The sequence below is a fragment of the Anabrus simplex genome, chromosome 11, assembly GCF_040414725.1.
Source record: "Anabrus simplex isolate iqAnaSimp1 chromosome 11, ASM4041472v1, whole genome shotgun sequence".
Classification (NCBI taxonomy): domain Eukaryota; kingdom Metazoa; phylum Arthropoda; class Insecta; order Orthoptera; family Tettigoniidae; genus Anabrus; species Anabrus simplex.
In genome coordinates, this window is record NC_090275.1 from 79,770,870 (window position 1) to 79,797,209 (window position 26,340).

Below are 26,340 nucleotides of genomic sequence, written 5' to 3' on the forward strand. Positions count from 1 at the left end.
AATATTACTATTGATTCCTGTGTACTTACTTTTCACAACCTAGCTCTGCAGTGCGCTGCATGTATCAAGCTGTGTGTCTATGCATTATAACAAAAAAAATTAAGGTATTTTCTAATTGTAAAAATTACTAATGTTATTTCAGGTGCACAATAAATACACTGGAGAAGACTTCGATGAAGATCTTCGTGCTGTCTTACGTAGAGCAGGCTGCAAAGATGAGAAGATTGCATTTATTCTTGATGAATCTAATGTTCTGGACTCTGGTTTCCTTGAACGCATGAACACATTGTTGGCAAACGGTGAAGTTCCGGGTCTCTTTGAAGGTGAGTCATGTACCTATATTATCTGTATATATTTCTGTATCCCATTCCCTGATATGGGGATGAGGCGAGATTAAATTATACAGCATGTTTTTACGGCTGATTGCCATTTCTGTCATCAACCTGTTGAGGAGATCTTAAGGATGAAATGAATGATTGCGAATTAAATTATGTAAGGAGGTAGAAGGAATTGGCTGTGGCCTATGAATAGGAACTATCCCAGCATTTGCCTGGAAGTGAAGAGGAAACCACAGGAAACTATTCTCAGGACAACCAACGGTGGTGTTAGAGCTCACTCGTGTCCTGCATACAGAACTTGGCACAGAAGAACTTAATCTTTACTTACGATGGTATGGACTGTTATGAGCTCTGTTTTGACATGCATGAAAAATAGTCATCTCCTTGGTTGCACTTGCAAACTGTCAATGTGTTTGGCCACCAACCTCCATATTTGGTGCGGCCAGAATGTTATTTGCTGGTTGAAATGAAATGGCGTATGGCTTTTAATGCCTGGATGTGTCCGAGGACTTCGGCTCGCCAGGTGCAGGTCTTTTGATTTGACACCCGTAGGCGACCTGTGTATCATGATGAGGTTGAGATGATGATGATGATGATGACACTAACACCAGCCTCCGTACCAGTGGAATTAATCAATGATGGTTAAAATTCCCGACCTTGCCGGGAATCGAACCCGGGTCCCCTGTGATGAAAGGCCAACCTGCTAACGATTTAGTCATGAAGCCGGACAGTTGCCGGTTTATGTTTAGGAATAGAATTTTCAAATCGTTCTATTGTCATAAGTCAGTATATAAATGGAATGTTGTGGTCTTGTTTGATATGCTTGCTTCTTGGATATCTTGCTGTACAGAAATGTTTAATTAGTCTGCCAAATGATGCATATTAACCTTTACATTGCTGTGCTGTGCGCGTAATATTACGAGCAAGAGATGCATCCAATTATAACTATGCAATACTCGCAATGTTGATATCAGAAATCATTCAACCTCCGTGGGCTCATACAGATATCTCTGCAGTAGATAGAAAGTTGTATAGTGATTATCCATTGATTCATTCATGAGTTATAACTACAAATACGATACTCTGCTTTATCAGCTGTGGGATGTCCAGCGTGCAAGCTGGCAGAGAGGCCCCGTCAGGGATGAGTAAGTTATGTTGTCCGCCAGCAAAGAGCGTAATCTTGAAGAATCTTTAGGTTATAAGGGCGTTATCCACATTAGAATCGGAAGGTGAATATTCCGATTTGAGTGATTTCAAGGATAATGATCATGGTAATGACACTAATTATAATGAAAGTGCAGATGTTGACCCACTCAAAAGAAAAGGAAGCTGTACCTATCCTCCGATGTTTCAGTGGCAGGGTAGTGTGTATGGTCCAATCATGCACAATTTTGATGGCTCAAATAGTGTTATTACTCTAGGCCTGTTACAGAACGCACAAGCAGCTTAGGATATTTTTCAGTTATATTTTCATCAGTTCTTACACAACAAAGGCAAATGAAACTGATAAATATTACGAGTAATGTTTTGGGAAAACGCCTCAGAGTCCAAGATAACCCTTGATTAACCGGTCTTGACCATTTTCGATTAAGTGATTTCATACAAAGATGCATAGGAATTTTTAATGCATTCTCAGTGTTCATCTTGGATTAAAATAATTACTGTAAAATTTATATACTGTACGGCATATAGCGAGAACTTTGTTATAATGATAGCTTTTTCTGTCCCTTGAAAATTCCTATATTAAGCTGTGTATTATCCTTTGGTTACAGCGAGAACCCTATTACTGATGCATCCGTTATTACGAGCGATTAAGTGTGACATGACGACATTGAAAACATGTCGAATCCAGTACATTCATAATAATAAAAATGTTGTAGTATAACTTATGTGCAACAGTTCAATACGGAACAACTGTGAAGGTTAACTTTAGACTAAAAATACAGGCGAAAACTTTGGGTGTGTAAATTATTCAAGGAATTCAGATATTTAAAAATTATTTACGATTCATTACATTTAAAAGATACATCAAATAAAAAATACACACAACTGGTTCAACTCGTTTGCGGTTATCGTCTAATTCCGGTGTGAGGTTTTTCTGAAAAGTCAAATAAGGTACCGGTACATCAGGTAAATCGGACACATGGGTTTGAATTACTGACACTGGAAAATATTCTTCCCGTTAAGAGCTGACAGTATGACCTGGAGTGAAATAAACTTGAACTAATAAAAGTACAATTCATGCAAGTACATAAAATAATGACATACTGGCACAAAAAAAAAAAAAAAAAAAAAAAAAAAAAGGGAAACTGTCCAACACGGGATGGGGCCGGCCGGGCATTGGAGGAGGAACCCTGCTAGATTCCCCAAACAGTGCGTATCCAATCGTGTACGAGTGACGTGTGTATCCACCCTTTTTCTTGGATGTCTCTCTGTCTGTTAGGTCATCAGCCCAGAGGCTGGTTGGATCCTCAAATAGCACCACCAAAGGTTATGCGGTTATAAGGAAACCCCAAAAACCAAAATGAGGCGTACTAGGCAAGATGAGGAGTGAGGTAGTTTGCCATTGCTTTCCTCACTGGGTCAGAAAGTACTATTGCAGCACAACTGACCATATGAGCAGCACCTTTCATAACACTCAGATGCACTAGTCATGCTCTGAATGTCATTACTCAGCACTACCCATACCCCAGCAACTTCCATATTGTCACAGCCATGGATGTTGACTGGGACTTCGGTGGAAGCTATACTTTACTATGGCCTGTGCCAAGAGATGGATGCAAAAGTACTGCATCCATCAAGAAAAGACAGCAGGCAGATTTACGAATGCAGAAATTTTACTTTAGGCATTGTTTTTATATTTAACAACAACATAAGGTGGAATCTTTCTGCCATCAGCTGTTACAGCAAGCATTGCAGTACATCGTTATATTTTGCTTCTGTTATTGCGTACGATAACACTCAAATGTACCTTTCTTATCGATTGTTCGACTTCGTGGCATATGGAAACTGATGGGTGTCTGACCTGTGGTTCCTATTTGGGAAATCAAATATTCCTTTACTTTACGCTTCTCAATCACAAAGCGATGAAAATCGATTACTTTTTGGTTGAAATCATTTGACAATTTTTAGCATAATATTGTTCTTCGTGGAAGAGAAACTCCATCTTTTCTCATAAAATTAATTATCCAGCCGCGACTAACCTTCAAATAAGAGACACTGATTCCATATGCAGCAGCCATTTCTTGTCCTTTAAAATACAGTATTTCGTGAGAAACGGCATATCCATCATTGTGTAACGAAATCATATATTTAAGCAGATTCTCCTCTACTTTCGGAAACTTGCCGCCTTTTCGTCTTTGAAATGCTTTGTGAGATTTGTTGGTCGCTTGAAGTGCGCTTCTCTGTTACCGCGGTAGCGCAAGTTGCATTTGGACACTGAATACTTATGGCCCACTGCCCTATGCCCATATGTTTTAGCGTAACTGATCACTGCGAGTTTATATGATGCAGTATTACGTGAATTCTTGCTTACTGTCCACTTCCTGGATTTTGTCTTCATTAGTAAGCGATTTCACGACTTTTTCAGTATCTATAATGGGGCTGTCACAAATATCAGCCTCCGTAGCGTAACGGTTAGTGTTATTAGCTGCCGTCCTCAGAGGCCCGGGTTCGATTCCCTGTACTTCCAGAAATTTAAGAATGGCAGGAGGGCTGGTTTGTGGTTGAAATGGTACATGCAGCTCACTTCCGATGGGGGTGTGCCTGAAAAGAGCTGCACCTCCTCGGATGAGGACGCGACTTTACAAGAGAAATGTGCGCCATGGTAGTAAAGTTCACATGATTATGTTCCTAATCCTTACATAGTCTATCATGTGATAAGTATTCCCTACCCTTCACTGTGTCCCTCAACACAGAATAAATTTCTAACTTCAGAATGGAATGCGAAATACAAACACAGACAGACTTACTGGGTTATTCAGCAATATCATTGAAAACCGAAAAGCAAAACTGAACTTTCCTGAGGCTAATGGCTTGCTTCCGAAGCTATAATTTTTTCTCTAGATTTCCGGAATTCAAGCCATTTTGCGTAACTTTCCTCGACGTGGCTCCTGTGGCAAGGGCTCTAATCGGTGTTGGAAATCACGTTCTTTTCACAGGGGATGACAACAATTTCAGGGCTGGGAAATATGTGATTGTACTGAGCAGTAATAATGAAAATTATTCACGTCATATTAAATCTATTTAAACATATTACGTGAATCGAAACTTCGAATTTATGACGTGCTAAGCGATTTAACACAATTATGATCCTAATCCGTAAGTAGGTTATCGCACAACAAATATCTGCTACCCTTCACTGTACCACTCAACACAGATTGAATTTCTAACTTTTGAGTGGAATGCAAAATACAGGGACAAACAGGCTCATTGGGTTATTCAGCAATCTCACTGCCAACTTGCAACTTTCCTGAGGCTAATGGCTTGCTTGCCAAAGGTGCAACTCACCCTGTCAAGTTCAGGAATTGAAGGCCTTTTCCCGTTATCGTGCAACTTTCCCCGACCTGCCTCCTATGGCGAGGGCTAAGGAAATCGCGTTCCTTTCACTAGGGATAGCAAAGAATATTTTCAGGGCTCGGAAAAATGTGAACGCACTAAGCGATAATAGTGAATATTTGTTACGCGTTAAGAGAGGTATTTTTATATAGATTTAAAACCAAGGGAATCCAGATTTCAAATTTAGGGTGTGCTAAGCAAGAAAACGTGTAAATGAGGAATGCATTAATGAGGTTTCACTGTACTCTCAAATATAGTCCAAGGTATAGACAGAGGGAATCTCTTTTATCATATTCAAAACCCCTCCTATCTCAGTAGGACCTAATGGTATAATAAAGTTTGTTAATATCTAGATAGTTTCTTTTGGACTGAATTTCTTTTCCATTGTCTGTTTTAGGAGATGAATATACAACATTGATGACCCAGTGCAAGGAAGGTGCCCAACGTGAGGGCTTGATGCTGGACTCTAATGAGGAGCTGTACAAGTGGTTTACAGGCCAGGTGATGCGCAACCTGCATGTGGTATTCACCATGAACCCATCATCTGAAGGACTCAAAGATCGTGCTGCAACATCACCTGCTCTCTTCAACAGATGTGTGCTCAATTGGTTTGGTGACTGGTCAGATGGTGCACTCTTCCAGGTAAGTTGTGTTTAAAAAAAACATAGAAAATCAGGGCTGGGAAATGAACTGGGCTAATCCTGCATTGATAAGTTAAAAGAGGGGGGTGGGAGATTACTGGTAGTGTATGAAGACAGCAGTCTGTGGTGTGGACTTTGCCCCTTTTGAGTACTTGTCCTTTTGTCTTGTTTTATTACTTTCTCTATCTCCACTATATATTGCTATTTTTTTAATGACTTGTTTAATAAAAATGCACTATGCAATAGTTCACTCATGTTGATGGCAAGTTAAATCATATTTCTGTTTGGTTTTTATCAACCATTCAGTGCTGCAAGTTCAGTTCTATTTTATTCATTTTTTTTTAATGGATAGTAAGGTTTGTTTCATTTTCCACTAGGTGGGTCGTGAATTCACAAGTCGTGTGGACTTGGATCGTCCTAGTTGGAAGGCTCCAGATTTCTTCCCAGCTGCTTACTCTGGTCTGCCTACCCAGCCTACACATCGTGATGCTGTTATCAATGCTGCTGTTTATGTTCACCAGACATTACACAAAGCAAATGCTCGCTTAGCAAAACGGGGTGGGCGTACTATGTCCATCACTCCAAGGTACGTAATCTGATGAAATTATACAGATATTAAAGAAGGAAAGAAAAAAAAGTGGTTGCAGATAGTGTTATAAAATGGCAGGTTTGGAACTAACAGAAATTAAGATAAACCATTGATGGTTAAGTGATAGAAAATCATTGTAAGTAATATCATCAAGAATCTAAAATAGTGTACTGACCTGAACATTAGACGACTGAAGTATTCCTGGTATTTTATATGAAAAAGAAAATGGAAAAGACCTAAATAAAAAAATCTTGGATATCACAGGACCTTCATGATATGTGTTGTATGTCCGGCGCTCCCTTCTCGCTCCGTCAGCCAGCTGCACGCGCGCCTGTGTATCATTCTGCTAGCTTCGACGCGCAGCCCTCAGTGCGCGTGCCTGACCATCGAGTGTACTATAAATAGGAGCTCCCTGCCTGCTCACTTGCCCACTCGCCCCGGTGTCCAGCTCCAGAATACACCCTACGTCGAGCACGGAGGCTACTCCTCTTGAAAATGTGCTTCGACCAGGTGGACTGAATTTCTGGCAGTACGAGGTTTCACCTCTGGTCACCGCTCCCTTTCCTGTTTCCGCTGCCTATGTTCCGTAATACTTTTACAAGCCATTCTCATTCCCTAATTTATGCAAGCTCCCTTAGTTTCGCTAGGTGGAATTTCTTCAATCAATTGAACTTGCTTTTTAGGAATTCAGGCACTTCAACAAACAAGGACTCTCAAAGACATTCATGTTAGTGTGCCAGATAGTTCTCGGCTATCAACGTGTCAATTCACAAAGACTATCTTTTCAAGATAGAAGTGTATATAAAGACTGTAAACCTGTACATATTGTATAAAGACAAACTTTTCTCAAGATTCAATATTCCTTTTTGCTTCAAAATAAATTTCAGTTATTTGTGTAAATATCATAAAGTGAAGCAATAAAAGTTGTGTTTTGTAAACTTCAACCTTGGTTACAACAATATGCTTTACAAAATGTTCCTCTCGTTTGCCAAATGAAACCTCGAGTATTCCCATAAAAACAGTCATTTCAGAAAGTTTAGGAATTCTTGCTTAAGAATTCATAATGAAAAAAAAACTTTTGTTTCACAAAAGCAAATGCCCTCGAGATAATTTCCTTTCGCTCCAAATATACTACCTCCATTGTTACTACAGCAAAAGAATGGTCAGCGTATTGGCCTTCAGTTCAGAGGGTCCCGGGTTCGATTCCCGGCTGGGTCGGGGATTTTAATTGCTTCTGATTAATTCTTCTGGCTCGGGGACTGGGTGTTTGTGTCCGTCCCAACACTCTCCTCTTCATATTCACACAACACACTACACTACCAACCACCACAGAAACACACAATAGTGATTATATCCCTCCATATAGGGTTGGCATCTGGAAGGGCATCCGGCCATAAAACAGAGCCAAATCCACATGTGCGGCGCAGTTTGCACCCGCGACCACACAGGTGTGGGAAAAGCGGTAGGAAAGGAAGATTGTTACTACAGCGAAACTGCTATTTTACATCGCTGTGAGGACTACTTTGAAAAAATGTAGAGAAGAGAAGTATATGTAATTTAAATTATTAATAATAATAATAATACTAATAATGGAATGTTAACTTATGGACTTATGATTACAAAAAGGACAGAAAGAACTGGAAAATAGAACTGCCAATTTTTAAAAATGGAGAGTATGAACATAAGTAACTTACCGAGGGAAGAATAGGCAACTTCTATTCACATTAGCGCAAGAAAAAACAAAGGCCTACTTCTTCAGCCAATGAAGAATAGACGTGACTCTAACACACTGTCCTGGACATCGAACTGCTGCAGATTCTAGCCTGTGAAGCACTTCCATGAAGGTCACCTCTCCTGCCATAGATTTAACCTCCTCCACTTCATCTTCATCCTCATCATTCACCTTTCCAGTATTTGATCTACAGTTTGGACCTTAACAGTACTCACATCTTCGTTAAACGTGATATAATTATTAAATTTGGTATCACTTTGAGTGAAAGACACTGTATATAAAAGTCAATGCTTTTGGATATTATGGAAAAGGCTCTGTCTTCCTAGGGTATATCCCACATAGATGCAGGGTCCACTTATTATCAAAAGAATTCATAGCTGTATATAGAAATGTCTCTTTTAATTTTGACAAATCTTCCTAAGCTTCCATTTGAACCACTTTAATTTTAGGTACACTTCTGCAGTACTTCATTCATGTGTTACTATGTGATGGTACTAGTCTTGATAAACTGATAGTCCAGGGAAAAGTTAATGGGCAGCATCCAGAGGTAGAGGACCTTTGACATGGTTGCACCAGATAAAATACTTTACTGGGAAACCTTTCTAAATCTCACTCAGACTAATGAAAGATAGGCTCAAATTAAGAATCATAGTACACACTTGAAAATCAAGTCGTGAGATTGCGACTCCTCAGTAATGAGGTAAATCGGATTAGAAGAATTTTAGGTAAACTAGAAAATGTGATGGAGGAAACGGAAGAGAAGCAGACAAGTATATTAATGTAAATCAGCAATAAGGAAAGTAACACAAAAGCGATAAGCATAACAACAGGCTAGAATTGACAAGAGCGGACAGAAAAGTGAGACGACAAACAGGAAGCGCACAAGAACAAGGGCGAAACTCCCAGTCTTCAAAGCCCTCATCATTCCAAGTTTAAGATCTATAATTTCCAAACCTCTCGCTTTCTTGTTTCTTCTTCCCACCTTCACCAGGTTCTGTCTTGTCATTATCCTTTTGTGTTCTCGTGTTTTGTTACAAATGTTTTTAAAAGAAACATTAAATTTAAGAATTCTTAAGAAGGGACAATTATTTTATGTTCATGACATGACATTAAGTTGTTTTCAAGAGACATTTTTCTAAGTCATCCCCATGAAGGTTCATCTGTTTTGAATGTATATTTTAAGTATGTCTTTTAGTTTATAAAAGAGTGATCATTCTTTACCATTGTTTGTCAGCTGAAAGGAAAGACAGAATGAGAAATGAAGATGTTAGGAAGGAAGTTGGGATAGGAAAGCTAAATGAGAGAATTGAAAGGAATCAACTAAGGTGGCTTGGACATGTAAAGAGGATGGAGGAGAATAGAATTCCAAGACAGATGCTGGAGGCAAAGTGCTAGGGCAAGAGGAACACCTAAAACAAGGCACATTGAATAAGTGAAGAGCAGCAGAAGATGAAATTTAGACTGGGGCAAGATCGTGGAAGAGGAATGGTGGAACGAAAGAGGAAGATGGAGAAGTGCTATAAATACCCCGACCCGGCAGGAGTTGGATAAGGGGAAATGATGATGATTTGTAACTTTTCTTCTCATGTTTGTCCTTGCTTCTAATTTCTGTTGCTCTCTCTGCCATGACTAGCCTCTCATTGTGTCCTTCCTTTCAGTTTTTGATGATTAATATTTGTACACAATTAAATGACAAATATACTATCTAACTGCCTGTTATTTAGGTCATGCAATAGGTTTTTGTGATATGATTGGAGACAAGGACTGTGATTTTGAAGTGATCTTGAACTATGGCCTTCTGATCGTGAAAACAGGTGGTTTTTTCAAGTATTTGTGTATGATGCCGATTTAATATACAAGCCTTTCTTTCAGGCATTATCTGGACTTCATCCACCACTTTGTCAAGCTGTATAATGAGAAGAGATCTGATTTGGAAGAACAGCAGCTTCATTTGAATGTAGGTCTTAGTAAGATTGCCGAGACTGTTGAACAAGTAGAAGAGATGCAGAAATCGTTAGCAGTGAAATCTCAGGTGAACATTTATTTAAATATCTCAATCATTGTTGGAGTAATTAGTTAAGTATACTTTAGGTTCTTTCCAACAGATTCATTATCTTTACATGAACACTTTCACGTGTGTATCTTCATGCGCTGACTTAGGTTTCGCTTACGGGATTAATACAGGAATGGGCTTGGAATGCTTTCTGGTGGTGTAATGAACTAGAATGGAGAAATATCCTTTTTGTCTAGGGAATTGGTGTGATATAATAAATTAGTTACCTTAATTATTCTGATTTAGTTTTCTGTTTGCAAAAAATAACTCCTCTTCATCTTTATTGGATGAAGATTGTAAAAGGTGGCTGTCACTTTCCATAATACAACCTCAGTACCCTGAAGTATCTAATAAAATGCTTCACACAGGAGGAGCTTGCAGGCAATGATTGTTTTTCTGCGCATGCCACTGAATGTTCAACCTGGTTCCATCCATAAGCAATCATTGCCAAGCGTTAGTTGGAAAGCATTTTTTCCCCGTTGCACTTGAGAATTGTACAGGAACTGTGTTGGAAAGAATCTGATAACTGAATCCTTGCTGACCATTTCTTTATATCTACTGGAAATTCAGTTCATCTTCATCTTAGTCTTTTTCTTTATCTTAGCCATTTTCCACGTCGCGCAGGGTCAGCGTTCATTTAGTGGATTCTTCTGTTCTAGAAATGTCTATCCAATGCTTCTTCCCTCTTCCAGTCTCTCTCTCTTAGATCTCTTTCTGCCTTGTCTTTCCATTTCATTTTTGGTCTTCCTAACTGCCTTGACCCTTCAGTTTCCAAATTTTTAACTGTTTTTCCCACGTAGTCCTTCCCTCTTCTCTGCACATGCCCAACCATCTTAGCCTACTTTTTTGAATTTTTTTCCTCTGGGTCCCACTTTCACTGATCCTGTAATGTAATAATTCCTTATTCTATCCTTTCTTGAAACTCCACTCATCCATCTTAACATTCGCATTTCTGCCACTTCCATCTTTCTCTCTTGAGCTTTTGTGATCAGCTAAGTTTCTGCACTATAAAGCATCGCAGCTCTTATCACAGATTTATAGGTCTTTCCTTTCATCCTTCAACTGACCTTATCTCACAGTATTCTGCTCAATTTCTGCGGTTCATCCATCCAGTATTTACCCTGTTCTGTATTTCAGTCTCCTGTCCTCCATCACTTTGTACGTATGAACCCAGATATTTCAACTTTCTGACCAATGGTCGTTCTTCTTGCAGGTTAATACATAGATCTTGTGCATCCTTTGTAGACATATATTCTGTTTTCACCTTGCTGATCCTCATTCCTATTTCTTTGACTGGAAATTCAGTAGACTTAATACTTGACTTCACAAAAGTTTTCAGAGTAGAGTTATTTGATAGTTATGTGTCTTTTTATGCCTACCTTTAATTGCTCTTCATGATTATGCCATCATTAGGAACTGCAAGCAAAGAATGAAGCAGCCAATGCCAAGCTGAGGCAGATGGTTAAGGATCAACAGGAGGCAGAAAAGAAGAAAGTGCAAAGTCAAGAAATTCAGGCAGAGCTTGAGATCCAGACTGTGAAGATCGCTCAGAAGCGGGAAGATGTGATGGCTGATCTTGCCCAGGTAGAACCTGCTGTGATAGACGCTCAGCAAGGTAAGACTTTGGTATTAGAATATGATGGAGTTTGCTTCATACTGTTGATATTAATCAAGGACTAAAGTGTAATGTCATAGAAGCAAGAAAATTGTGTTCAACTTTCTAAAACAGAAGTAATCACCCTCTTGATTGGTTATTTGTCTCAGTAACAGTGGTGAATGCTAAAGCCTGTATAAAAAGAGGCGTAAGGAAACAGATGGACCCATGTCTTTCATTAATGTGTAATCTATCAACACGGTTTTATGTGGTAAAACTTTCGTATTTGTCGCTCCTGTTAGCATCCTTACCTGAGCCTTCAAAAAGAGATATCGCTTCTGAAATCCAGATTATTCTTAGAATGCATATATACCGTACTTACTTGAATATAATTTGCAATTTATGCCCCTAAATTCATACGTGAAAATTGGCATCCAAGATACATGAGAGGATTGTATATAACTAAAATTTGCAACATTACTTTCTCTTTTGTCCGGGAGCTCTTCATTGTTTCCTAAACTAGTTCTGATTGTAATGAACAGGACATTTTTTAAAGAGCCATATGGCATAAAATAATAATCGTTATCGTATGGTGTTGGCTACCATGTGCAGGAATTTATGCCATTTAGGCTACCTGCAAGTCACTTTTTATGTTTTGTTTTACTCTACCATATGGCAAAGAAAAGTGGATCTGTGTTGGGCAATCTGTGGCAGAGTTTTGATTTATTTTTTTGTCAGGTGAACACCGAATGTGTCGTAAAGAGTTCTTGTAATTGCAAACGTTGTAGAACGTGGAATGTCGAATGGATTTTTTTTTTCTTCCTTCAAAATTCTGGCTACCTCTGGTGGGTTTGAACCCATGCTCTTAGGATACAGAGGCCAGTACTCTACCACTGATCCACCGAAGGAGCTTCTTGCATAAATACCATGCTTCAGAAACTGACATTGCACTTTTGCACTCTTTATCATGGTAGTTATATTTCCTTATTTATGTTCCATATTGCATGTGTGTGTTTTCATTACAAAGTACTGCTTAATACAGTAGAACTTGTCAGTGGAAGTGCATTTTTCAACTTAAAGCATACCTGCAGTAAAATCCTCATTTATTGATTACCTGCAGTTTTCCCATTTGTACCTTAAATTTAAAAGTGATTTAACCCTATTTTTACATTATTTCATATAATACATGACAGGAAGTGAAAATCCTCTGAATGAGGATGTGTTTATTAAAATTTATTGTTCCATTTTATTTCATTGCTGGAAACCTGAGGTTCTAATATTACCAAAATTGGATAGAATTTTTCCCTATTTTACATTTCTAAAAAATAAGGTACTCTTAAATTTGATGGCTTCTCTCATATTAAAAAAATTATTTGTGTTATACAGTAATATGGTTATTTACTCTGGAGAAATTATCTCCCACAGATGTAAATCTGTAATGGACTTGTAAACATGATTACCGTGCAAGAATTTTTCATCTACCATCATATGGGCCAGGTTTAATATCATTGAATTGTACTTGATGCAATAGACAACCACTGAATCAGGAGAAGACACTTGTTCAAATGGTCCAGTAATGCCCCTCCACACACACCTTCAAGAGGAAGCAAATATCTGAGGAATAGTAGTGTCAACATTAAACACATTTAGCCATGCAAATGATAATTTGATTATTGTAATAGTGCTCTGAAATTGTGAATGTCTTAGAAAAACAAGGAATAAGCTCAAAATTGCCTTCAGAGACAAGCCCTGTACTGACAAGTTCCACGGTGCTGGGCGTGGATATTTTGTTCCATATAAGTTGGTCACATCACCTGTAATTCACTTCAAAAATATGTACTTTTTCTAAATAACATTATATAGCAAGCTCCAGGAAGATGTGATCAAACAAAAGTGTTATACACCAGTGCTTTTCACAGTTTTTCCTTATTCTGCATACTTATTTCATCTTCCATCTGTGGACTTTTGGCATGCCAAGGACTGTGATTACAGTGCCAGTAATAAGTGATATCCACTCAAAGTACACTGCTAAAAAATAATAATAATAATAATAATAATAATAATAATAATAATAATAATAATAATAATAATAATAATAATTAGAGGGACAAGATTTTGAACATGTGTATACCTTGTTTACTTGCCTATAAAAGCAGGAAGGGGGAACATCTAGTGTTTTTAAATCAACACACACAAAATAGTTATTTAAATCTATACTGTACTTTATTTATGCAAAAGTTGATATTAGCCCACAGCCGAACAGCGCTGCGCGGAGTTCAAAGCTGCACGGCATTGCAGTGTCGTCGTGCAGCAACTGCCTAAAATACAAAACATTTGGTTCTAATATAGACTTTCATGTCCTTATTCTCATACTTTGCTTTCTTCACACCCCAGAAGGAATTAATGTTTATTTTGCTACCAATAATGTGTCTCTCTGGTTAGGCATACCAGTGATGAATCATACATAGCTGTACTTCGCATTTACGACTTGTTGCTCTAAATCAGTTTTCTGCAGCATATTCTAACACATTCAACTTTAGGATGCTGTAAAACTTGTTCTCTTGCTCATTTCCACTCCTGCTTAAGTACTCGACATTTCCTAATTACACATGTTTTTGTACGTTCCGTATTGACTTGCGCTGAAATAGAACTACAGTTTCTTAAGAAATGATGACTTCGATCCACCTATTCATTACGTTATACAAACCTTTTTATATAGTACATGTTTCGGTCCTACTGTATTTAGACCACCTTCAGCTAGCAAACATTTAAATAAAATTATCATAACAAATGAAACAAGACTAATACAAATTATACTATTAAAAAATTGAAAATATCCTCTTGCAACTTAACACATAAATGATCATTGAACAAATGTTAATATAAAAATGAATCACGACAGGTTAAAAGAAATTTAAAATATCTTGTAGCTCCAAACATAGCACTAGAATGTTAATTCCTGAGTCCATATCATACATAACATGCAGAACCACCAGAGTGAAATAATGTTACAATAACATTTCCCGATACTGTTTGAAGTGCAGAAAGAGTGAGGCCGCGAGTTCTGATTCAGAATAAAGAGAACAATGTTGTGTGATAGTGTTTGGTCTGATTCTAATTTTGTTGTCTCTTTCAAGCAGTTTTGTATTTCAAGGAATTCTGCTTTTGGGGTCATAGCTGAAAGGTAATCTCTTCCATATTTCACCTCTTCCTTAGTTTTTCCTTGTTCTAATTTAAAAATTCCAAAAATTATTTCAGTAGTGAAGCAGCTATTGCTACCCCAGGCCAAGAGTTTTGACTAATTGCTTGTAAACAAGCTGGTATACAAGGGCTTGTGACATAGTCTACGTGCATCTTTAATCAACGTAATCCATTTCACTGTTTTGTAAAAGGATTAGTCATGGTGATTCATTTCTAAGCCAGCTTACTTTGTAAAGCATATGGGAACAGGACAAAACAAACTTTATAGCTTACACACTAACTGGTTAAATGCTCCAGTCCACTAAAATCATGTCCCTCTAATTCTTATAGCTGTATATTAAACAGTTATTCAGTGGGGTACACATTTTTTTTGGCTTAACACTGTTTATCAGATGAATGTGTTGGATATGTGGCTAAACAATGAAATAATTTACTTTCACAACTGTAGAATTTGCAAGGAAAAGAACAATTTACCTATAAGTGCCTGATAATTTCCTTGTCGATACAACCACTTTTGTAATCTATCAGTTTCATGTCCGTATTGATACTTAGTATCTATAATCACAAAGAATGGGTACTGTCCACCTAATCAATACTTTATTATATCTTGTTACTAAGCAGTACCGGTTTCGACCTTCAGAGGTCATCTTCAGCTGGTCATAAGATCTAAAGTTAACTTAAAATAATTTTAAAAACATTACTAAATCTAATGAAGAATGTCACATGATGTGAGTGATCGAAACCGGTACTGCTTAGTAACAAGATATAATAAAGTATTGATTAGGTGGACAGTACCCATTCTTTGTGATTATAGACAACCACTTTTCTCTATCATCTGCTGCTCATTTTATCTTTGTAACTTTCACATTCCATCATCCTGACGTCCTTCATATCCACATTTCTGCTTCTTCAGGCTGCTCTCCCATTTAAATCCTACATGTAGGAAATCTTTAAGCACTGGTGTGTTAGGTTAAAAAGAGATGATACTGGTGATGTTTGGTTTGTGTGCTTGTTGTCACGTGTTGTTGCGTTACGGTAATGTGGTGTAGCTGTCAAGTCCATCAAGAAACAGCACCTGGTGGAGGTACGTTCCATGGCCAATCCTCCTGCTGTTGTGAAGCTTGCTCTGGAGTCCATCTGTCTGCTGCTGGGAGAGAATGCCACCGAATGGCGCAGCATCCGTTCGGTCACGATGAGAGAGAACTTCATCTCCACCATAGTCAACTTCAACACCGAAGACATGACGTAAGGCAGTGTATACTATCTGTGTGTGAGTTTGCAGTGATTGTTTTAAAATGAGGCTCTCAAATAACATCCTCTCTGCCTTTTAGACATGGTTGGAAATGTTGTACTCTGTTTAGGATTTGTAATAGTTAAAAGGTTCTGAGGAACATCTGCCTCCTTTGCTATGCATAATGATGCACTGCAGAATTATAAACTTTAAATGGAATTATCAAAATAATGAAAAGAAACTAATGAGTATCAAAGTCGTGTAGAAAGATAGCAACATGATAAACATGACAAATCGGCATCAGAAGAGAGAGCAATAGAAAAGGAGCTCTTCATACATTGTTATCTTCAAATAGATAAGCTCTCTCATTAGTCCCAATTCTTCTATGACCCTTTTTTTTTTTTTTTCTCAGTCCCTTACGAGCTCATTCCTGCTTCCTGGCTTCATCAGGATGGCAGGTTTCAACACTCATTGAGAAGCCATTTTCACCGAACTTCAGTCTTGATGTGGGAAGTGTAGGATAAGATCAAGGCTGGATAAAGACGAAGATAAAATTCTTACGGGTAGTAAGAGAGTAGGAACACAGGGAAAACAGAGAAGGAGAAAAGTATCTGTACGAGTGTATACATGTAATGGGAAGAAATAAAAAGTGCCAAACCAAGTCATATAGAAAGATAGGGACATGAAAAGGAACATATGACAGGTCAATGGAGGTAGAGGAATGACATGTCTTTGTGTCTATCCTATCATGTTCCTGTCTTGCTGTGTGATTGGTTGTTACTCTATCTGGGTAAATGTTAATGGTGGACCCTCACAAAATAACTACTCTTTTCTAGGTCCTAGAATCAGTTGCAATTCACTTGCCAATACAGGCAGAAAACTAAAACTACTACGACTACTACTACTACTACTACTACTACTACTACTACTACTACCGTTAGCGCTATTAGCTGCTGCCCTCAGATGCCCGGGTTCAATTCCTGATACTGCCAGAAATTTAAGAATGGCAGGAGAGTGATATGCGTATATAATGGTATATACACCATACCTCCATTGGGGATCTTCCTGAAAAGAGGTTCATCACCTTGGTACGAAGAACGAGTTTATTATTACTGCTAGCTGTTGACTGGTTTATAGTTTATCCTTTTCGTAGTGGTTCGTATTGAAGATAATTACAATTCATATGAGCCAACGGCTATAGCCGTGTTGAAACACCGGAGCCCGTGAGATCTCCGAAGTTAAGCAACATTGGGCGTGGTCAGGAGTTGGATGGGTTGCCGCGCGCTGTTGGTGGGGGGTAAGGGAATGGAGGAGCGGAAAGGAACTGGCCACCCTACCGCACGTAAACTCCGGCTCAGGAACACCTCTGCGGAGGTTCGGACCTGCCTTCGGGCAGAATAACCCTTACGTACAATTCAGATGAAGGAGTTGTGTATTCAAATGTGTACTGAATAGGTGGAACTCTTGCTTCATTTGAATTGGAATGGTGACTGGTTGTCAGTGTAATCCCTGCAGTTAGTAAGTACACTGTTATGGGTGCAACTGGACCACGGAAAAATGTTAACATTCCGCCATTCTTTGCAGTTGTTGGCTAAGTATGTCGCTGATGTTCAGACAGAGGCCATTCAAATCTTTCTCAGTGTTCTTGACCCAGGTTTTTCTTTTGAACAATTCATTAGATCTTCCAGAGGAGTTGATGCAGTATTCGAATGGTGATCATTCAAGAAACATGACCGAACCATTGCAGTTGTCACATTTGAAAGTATTCTGTGATAGGTGCCTTATGATTGCACCTTTGATGAATGACTGTTTTGAATGCAGTCGTGTACCGAAATCAACAGTATCTGTTATGCATGTTTAGAAAACCCTGAACTTGCATGTAATAAACTTTCAATTGTATTGAAAATTGTATATTAATTTGAAACAATTAAGTTCATTGAAGTGGTCAACCTATTCAATACAATACCAAAACCAAACCCCATGGCACTACAGCCCTTGAAGGGCCTTGGCCTACCAAGCGACCGCTGCTCACCCCGAAAGCCTGCAGATTACTAGGTGTCGTGTGGTCAACACTACGAATCCTCTCGGCCGTTATTCTTGGCTTTCTAGACCGGGGCCGCTATCTCACCGTCAGATAGCTCCTCAATTCTAATCACGTAAGATGAGTGGACCTCGAACCAGCCCTCAGGTCCAGGTAAAAATCCCTGACCTGGCCGGGAATCGAACCCGGGGCCTCCGGGTAAGAGGCAGGCACACGCTACCCCTACACTTAAATTGGGACAAGTTTCGCCCTTGTTGCGGGCATCGTCAGCCTATCTCTCGGCCTCAAAATCAATTGTCATCGGGATCCTGATACATTCGTATTAATTTGCAAGTTGTAAATCTCATTATAGAGCTGTATTGGAATTTGGAATAAGAAGTTGATTAATAAAATCCACCTTTGTGAGCAAAACCTGTCCTAATTTTAAATATCTGTTAATGGTTTTATCCTAAATATAAAGGATTGCTATGTATTGGAAAGCTGTTTTTTTATTAATGTATCAACTTCACATTCGTATTAAACCATCTTATAACTAAAATAGTAGTATGAATTAAAAATACAATGTGACAGTCCTTTGCTGATAGGTAAACAAGATTTAGTGGAGTTCTTGAAAAAAGTCTTCGAAATAATTCGTAAGATATCTAGTGTTGGCACCTATTAAAATAATTATCATGTGGTTAGGCACTCTGTCTTATGAAACAATGTTTGACGTTTAAAGAATACATTAACACTTGATATAAAATATAAACACCTGTTAAGACACTATCTACAGTCACAGGATAAAGATTTAAGTGAAAGGTCTGAATGCTAACTAAAATGTATTGTATTGAATAGGTTGACCACTTCAATAAACTTAATTGTTTCAAATTAATAAACCCTGAACTTATCGACGTTGGCCGTAAGGAGTGTCCATATTTAAGACCCATACAGGAGTATCAGGAGGATACATAATACCACCACCACCACCATTCCCAAATATATTCATGAAAGCTTTTTGAATAAAGGCAGATGGTGTCATTTTTGTGTCTCATTTTGAAACTTGCAAGTCTAACAGTTTTCTTCTTTCCCTTCTGTCTTTGCTCCTGTTTCTCTTTCAGTTGATTGGGCTGAGCATTGCAACGGAAAATAATTTGTAGTAGGATGAAGAGGAAATGTTTCTCAGTATTTTTGTTTCCGCTCATGTCTCGTACAGCCGTGAAATCGATCAAAAGGCAGCATCTGGTGGAAGTTAAGTCGATGGCGAATCCACCGGTGCTGGTCAAACTTGCTCTGGAGTCTATCTGCTTGCTTCTCGGTGAAAGTGCCAGCGACTGGAAGTCTATTCGGGCTGTAATCATGAGGGACAACTTTATCAATACCATTGTGTCTAATTTCAGTACTGAGGATATTACGTAAGCATGCAACCAGTTAAGAAAGATAATTAGAATGTTGTGTTTGTGTGACTTTGATATTAGCGTTTGGAGTCTTGAGTAGGGTTCTTTATGTTGCTGTGTGTTTGCCATGTAATTTAGGATAGAACCTTCATTGTTACATGTCTGTTAGGTATTTATTCTGCCCATGATGACCAAGATTTTTGACCTATTAAAACAGAAACCAACATTGCTTTATATCCTTCATATATGAAGACTGAGTGATATTGTTGCTAATTTGTCACATGATTTGTGGGCATGATCTGACAGCAGGTTCCTATATTGTTTTTCTGTGAGAGACATTGTCAAATGTACCCAGGGTCCCATTTCATCCCACATGATCAGTCCTCTTTGAATGACACGCCATTTCCGGCCTGAACTGTATCCTGCTGACAAGAGAATCCATCACCTCTCGAGTGCTTGGCAATGCATCGTAACCTGCCATCAACGTGAACAAGCTGGTACTATGATTCATTTGTCGAGGGGATCTTTCTCTATGCTTTGAGAGTTCAGTGGTGGTGTTCCTGTGGCAGTGTTATTCTTTGTGCCTTGTGATGTGCAATGAGCAAGGGTACCGAAGTGGGACGGTCAATTCTGTACCTCATTGCGAGGAGGTGGTCCTCAATAGCATGGCCCTTCACACTTCCTTGTTATTCAGTGCTGAATTGATGAGTAGTTGCACTGTGACCGTTCTACCTGCTCTTACAATCCCAGTCAGTCAGCGGTGACCCCGGTCAACAATATATTGTAGTACATGGCAGTTGACCCTGGCGGTAGTGGTTTTGCTCAAATCTACGTATGCATGGTACACTGTGGACACAGCCCATGGAGGGCCCATGCCTGCATGACTTCAGAGATGGCCCCGACAATCTGGCCGCGATGAAATGTGCTGAGATCTCATCTCTTATCCGTCTTGTGCCCACCTGTTACTTTCATGGCCAGTACAAGGTGTAATGACATACTTTCATGGCCAGTACAAGGTGTAATGACAGTACAGTCATGTACACACCGAACAGTTACATTCGCCAGACTGACCACAGTGCCAGTTTGCCACAAAGGCAGCTATTTCTAATTCAGTTGTTCATCATATATATTGTTTTTTCAAAATTTCCATTCAGTCTCATGGATAAATATCGAGAGTAATGGTGGTTTAACTCCTGCATTTTTACAGGAAGTTGATTTAAATGTCTTCATTCCTGGAGGTTAGATCCATTTGGATGTGAAGATGGTGAATCATGCTTTCCCAGTTTCACACCAGGCAAATGCTTGGACTGTATCTCTGTTTAGGCCATGGCCACTACCTTCTCAATCCTAGCCCCCTCACATCCTTCCGCTGTCGAAAACCTTTGATGTGTTGGTGCGACATTAAACCAGCCATTACCCATTTGGATCTCCTACATGAACAAATGGTTCAATGAATTAAAATTATATATTTGATATAAAATTCATATGTGTGCAGGTATGTTTAACTTTAAAAATCTTCGTTCATAATTTATAAATTGGGTGCTTTGCTGTTGAAGCAGTTGCTAGCAGACTGTATTGTAAAGATTTTCTTAAATTACATGGTAAACTGTATGGTCCTAAGCATCTATTATTTTGTTGGTGATGGGGTGTATAGATTAAGGGATGCATGTGTAGTCCGAAATTACTGGCTTATGGGTATGTGTATACGTATTCAAAAAGGTGAATGTCATGGTTATGTAAAGTCAACTCGCTGACATAGAGGGAAACTTCGATCCATTGTTGTTTCAGCCTTGATGAGATGGTTTTTTGTTGCATTTTTCACATGTGATGTCTCTGTTGAGACTTGCCGACATTCTCTCTCTCTTACCGATTGTGAATATAAATCTTTTCCTTCAATTTGGAAAAGTAATGGAAATAAAAGCTCATGGACTTACTTGACCCATATTTATACAGACATTTAATATGAGGTCTGTTGTACATTGATTTTTGAAGAAAGTTGTTTTGAAAGCTGTCATTTAAAATAAAGTATTAAACTTTGTTAAACTATGGATGATAAACTTTGAAAAGAAAGTTATTTAGCTAGAATTATAATTGGCTGCTTTTCACAACTACATTGTTGTGTAATCAAATTAAACATTATAAATTCAGTGAGAAAAGAAATTTGTTTGCTTAAGAAACTAACAAGAAACAACAAAAATATGTTTTACTTCCAGAGGACATGATAGCTGGATGACTTGGTCTCTGGCTTCTCATCAAGAAGGCTGTGGTTCGAATTCCAACCAATTCACTTGCAATTTTTGAAATGATGTAGATTCCACATAAAACTGGAAGTCCCATGATTACGATCGTAACATCAGCAGTCGTGTGAAACTAGTAGCTTATTTCCTGCCTTTTTTAATATTTCAGCTTTTGCTTTTTAGTTTCCTGTGCAAATATATTTTTACTCTGTGTAAGGAATTAATTTATTTTGTTCAGTTTGAATACCAAGGCAAGGAAATTTTTGGTTTATAATGTTACGAGGAACATGATAGCCAAGTGATTATTGTCGCTGGCTTCTCACCGAGGCAGCCACTTTTCAAATCTTGGCTAATGCCTGTGAGATTTTTAAAAAATGAAGTTTCCTTTCTGTGGTTTGAATTCCACATAAAACTGGTTGTCCTGATACTAATAGTCACCTAAAACTACAAACTTCGAAACTAGTCCCCCGTTGGCTTCTTATTAACACGCCACTGGAATGACTGCCACAGAAGAACTTCATCTTCACTTATTATGGTATGGACTGTTTTATGAGCTCTGATTGGATATACATGAAAAACAGTCATCTCCATGGTTGCACTTGCACACTGTCAGCCTGCTTGGCAGCCAACCTCCTAATTTGATGTGGCGAGAAAGTTACGTACCACTTTACATTTAGGGATGGAATTTTCAAATAATTCCACTGTCATAAGCCAGTATATGAATGGAGGATTATGGTCTTGTTTAGTAACTAACTTGTTGTTGGGAATGTTATGGATGTGTGCATGAAATAGTTTCCTAATATTTTTTTATATTTGATATGCCTGCTTCCTGGATATCTTGCTGTACAGAAATGTTTAATTGGTCTGCCAAATCATGCATATTATTAAAAGAACGGTATTTAATTTCTTATATCTATCCTTACCTAACTGATAAATACTGAAATTAACTGATTTTGATTAATCTTATCAGTCGAGACCACACTATTTTTTTATATCTTGGATTATCAAATCTAAACTAGGTGCCCATTTTAGGGCCATGGTCTAGCCATTGGATTGTCATTTATGTTATTGTGACGATTTATTCAGCTGATTACACGGCTTTCTTGAATGGGTTCCTTGTGTCTCATATCAGACAGCTTGTCAATTAACCGCATAAGGCAGAAAAATGTAGGTCCAACCTTCAGTTCAACGATGTGTTGCCAGAAGTTTAAAAAACATTTTTTGCTAACCCATCTTCTTAGGACATTGATTCCCAACCTGTGGTCTGCAGACCCCTGGAGGTCCATGGGCACGACAAAAGGGATCTGTGAAGAACTGTAATTTAATGTATCATATTCTTTGTTTCTCTAAAATGTTGATAAATTTTATCTCAACTGTACCAGTAATGTCCATGCATATAGACGTACCATTAGCTGGCCACAGGCAGAGAACATTGCTGTTCTGAATTTCTTTGTAAGACTGAACGTGCTTTCATTTCAAGCATCACCTAACCCCCCAATTTCTGCTTTAACAATAAAAGGAAATAATTTTGGATGTCAGTTTTCGTGTTCTTGTGGTGTTAGTTATTGTGTTCTGTACTGTAGTTAAATTCTAGTCTCTTTTGGTGTTTATGATTTTCGAAATTAGTGTACTTATTAACTATTGGCCACATTGGACCACTTGAGTTGTTCCACATTTACTTTCTCTCTGAAGGTTGTACTGAATTATGAATCAATGGATAAAACAATTTTGCCATTAGACTGACAACTACAGCATGTAGTTGAGAAAAATGCACAGAAGTTAGGAAATATCATGAAATTTATTTACACTTAGGATTCATGGTGCTCAAGGAAAAAAAACATTAACCACATGCATTATTTGCTATGTGATGTTATAAAGAAAGAAAAGAGCATTGAAACCTTCAAAACTAAAACGACATTTGGAAACCAGCCATCAAGATGCTGTTTCATTTTAAGAGGTACATTTTAAAACATTACCATTATTTTCCAATCATGTTGTCAGAATTTTTCCAATCATGTTGTCAGACAAAATTTAATCGCCTAAATTGTGCACATACAGTATTTTATGGAGTTCCACCAAAACGAACAGTGTTTCAATGGGTCTGTGACATAAGGTTGGGAACCATTGCCCTGGAGGATTTTTAACTCCAAAGAGTTTAAAACTCTCCCTAAAATGAAAATATATGAATAAATGAAAATTCATTCTTTATCCATTCAATGCGAAACACTTATATACAGGGTGTCTCTTGTAAACTCAGACTGAGCGCACAGTGTTTGTACTCTGCGCTACAGCAGCTGCCTCAGCCCAACTTACGTCGCGCACGGCCACCCTGCTTTAAGCGTGTATACCATCTTGTATGAAATCATACCGTGAAGTGACTTCATTCTTCTTCTTCTTCTTCTTCTTCTTTTATGACCACATAGGATCACTTTAGTCAGTCCGTCGTTCAGGTCTCTTTGAAGGGATTGTTCGGGCTTTGCGGTCCTCCCAGTACTTCTTCAGACGCTCCGATCTTCGTGCCCTTTCCTCAGTTGAAAATGTGCGTGTTGTTGGTTTGTTTTGTGTAAGGGTAAAGCGGAGGTTTGTATTCTTGAGTTTTGTATTCAATTTTATCTTATTTTTGGTGTCTTCTGTTGTAAGGCCTATTTCCTTCAGATCCTCTCTTACTTCTCTGATCCATTTACATCCTGTTGTGGTATTTTTTGAGACGAGATTGTGTTGTACTAGTTGTTTCAGAAGTCTCGAGTCCTGCATCCTCATGATATGTCCAAAGAATCCCAGTCTCCTCTTACGCATAGTATCTGTAATGGGTTCTAGCTCTTTGTACACGACTTTGTTAGGTATTAACCGCCACTGTCCATCTTTCTGATATTTTTTGTTGATACAGGTTCTTCCAATCCTCCTTTCAATTTTCTGAAGTCTGTCAGTCTTTGATTGTTTATTCAGGTAAAAGAGTGTTTCTGCTGCATATGTAGCTTCCGGTTTTATAACTGTGTTGTAGTGTTTTATTTTTGTATTTATTGATAGACATTTCTTTTTGTAGATATCCCATGTTAATTTTTGTGCTTTAGCTAATCTATTTGTTCTTACTTGGATTGAGATTTTTTCATTTAAGTTATGTGTTATTACTTCTCCAAGATATTTAAACTGAGTTACTATTTTGATTTTATTACCATTTATGGTGACTTCTTTTAGCTGTGTTGGTTTTTGGGGCATAATTTCTGTTTTTTCAAATGATATTTTGAGGCCAATTTTATTTGCAATGTTTTGAAGTTCTGATATCTGGGTTTTTGCTTCTTTTATGTCCACTGCTAGTAATGCTAAATCGTCAGCAAAACCCAGGCAATTTGTTTTGATTTTTCGGCCAATCTTTATTTTGGGGGGACATTTTCTAAACCATTCCCTCATTACCATTTCTAGAGCACAGTTAAATAATAGTGGTGAGAGCCCATCTCCCTGCCGTAGTCCAGTTTTAATTTCAAATGTCTCTGATGTTTCACCCCTAAACTTCACTTTTGACTTGGTATTGGTGAGAGTCAATTTTATCATGTTTATTAATTTGGGGTGTAGTCCAAGGTGTCTTAAAATTTTAAACAGAGATTCTCTATGGATGCAATCATAAGCTTTCTTGAAATCTACAAATGTTATCACCATATCTCTGTTTCTTCTCCTGTTATAGTCCATTATCAACTTAAGACTCATGATCTGATCAGGACAGCTCCTCCAGGGTCTGAAACCTCCTTGATATTCTCCTAGTTCTTTCTCAAGTTGTAAACTTATCCTATTAAGGATGATTATTGAAAATATTTTGTATGTTATGTCTAGGAGAGAGATTCCCCTGTAGTTATTAGGGTCGGTTTTGTCCCCTTTTTTGTGCAGAGGATGAATGAGGGCTGTTGTCCAGTGTTCTGGTAGTTCTTCTTTAATCCAGATAGAGACAAGTTGTTGATGGAGGGCAACTTTTGCTGAGGTTCCTGCATATTTCCAGATTTCCGCAAAGGTCTGATCTTCTCCTGGCGCTTTGTAGTTTTTTAATTTATTCAGAGCTTGGTAGACTTCCTTTATTGTGGGGGGATTGATGTTTTCTGGTGATGTTTTTATTGGGGTGTTGGTGTCCAAATGAAGGAGTTCTGTAGGTTCCTCACAATTTAAAAGCTTGTTGAAATGTTTAGCCAAAATTTCTGCATTGTCTTTATTGTTATGGGCCAGCTTACCATCTTCATCCTTCATCAGTAGGGTCGGGGGTTCATATTTTTGGAGCTGCTTTCTGAAGGTTTTGTAGTAGTCCCTTGATTTAGTTTTACTGAACTGTTCTTCAATTAACTGCAGGGTGTCCTTATGATGTTGTCTTTTTATTCTTCTTAAGACTTGGGTAGTTTCTTTTCTCTGTTTTACTAGCTTTTGATAGGATATTTCTGTCTTTTGGGACTGATGTAATAGCCATGCCTGATGTCTTTTCTCCACTGTTTCATCACATTCACTGTTCCACCATTGGTGTTTTTTACGTGGTTTAATTGGAGCTAGGTCTTCTGCAATTTGTTTAAGGTTGTGTACTAAGTCTTCAAGTTTGTCTGTGATTTTTATTTTTTCAGTTGCTTTCTGGTAATTTTTGTTGTTGATTAGCTGGGTAGGATCTATTTTTCTTTTAGTTTTAAGGGCTTGCTTTTGTTGTCTCCTCTGGGGAGTGAGTTTAATTTTAATTTTAACTACGTAGTGATCTGAACCTGTGTCTATTCCTCGGAGGACTTTGACG

General features: G+C 38.2%; 1 protein-coding gene across 2 annotated transcripts in view; it reads left to right on the plus strand.

Moving 5' to 3' along the window:
* Dhc64C (dynein heavy chain, cytoplasmic) overlaps positions 1–26,340 on the plus strand; it is a 353,617-nt gene that overhangs the window by 209,214 nt on the left and 118,063 nt on the right. Inside the window, exons 47-52 of one of the 2 annotated variants that reach the window (XM_067155359.2) lie at positions 143–323; positions 5,293–5,537; positions 5,914–6,122; positions 9,730–9,889; positions 11,324–11,525; positions 15,755–15,950. In XM_067155359.2, the coding sequence (XP_067011460.2) occupies positions 143–323; positions 5,293–5,537; positions 5,914–6,122; positions 9,730–9,889; positions 11,324–11,525; positions 15,755–15,950 (1,193 nt within the window). Of the gene's footprint in view, positions 1–142; positions 324–5,292; positions 5,538–5,913; positions 6,123–9,729; positions 9,890–11,323; positions 11,526–15,754; positions 15,951–19,169; positions 19,369–26,340 lie in introns of both variants that reach the window. The other variant, XM_067155358.2, reaches the window with a different exon arrangement.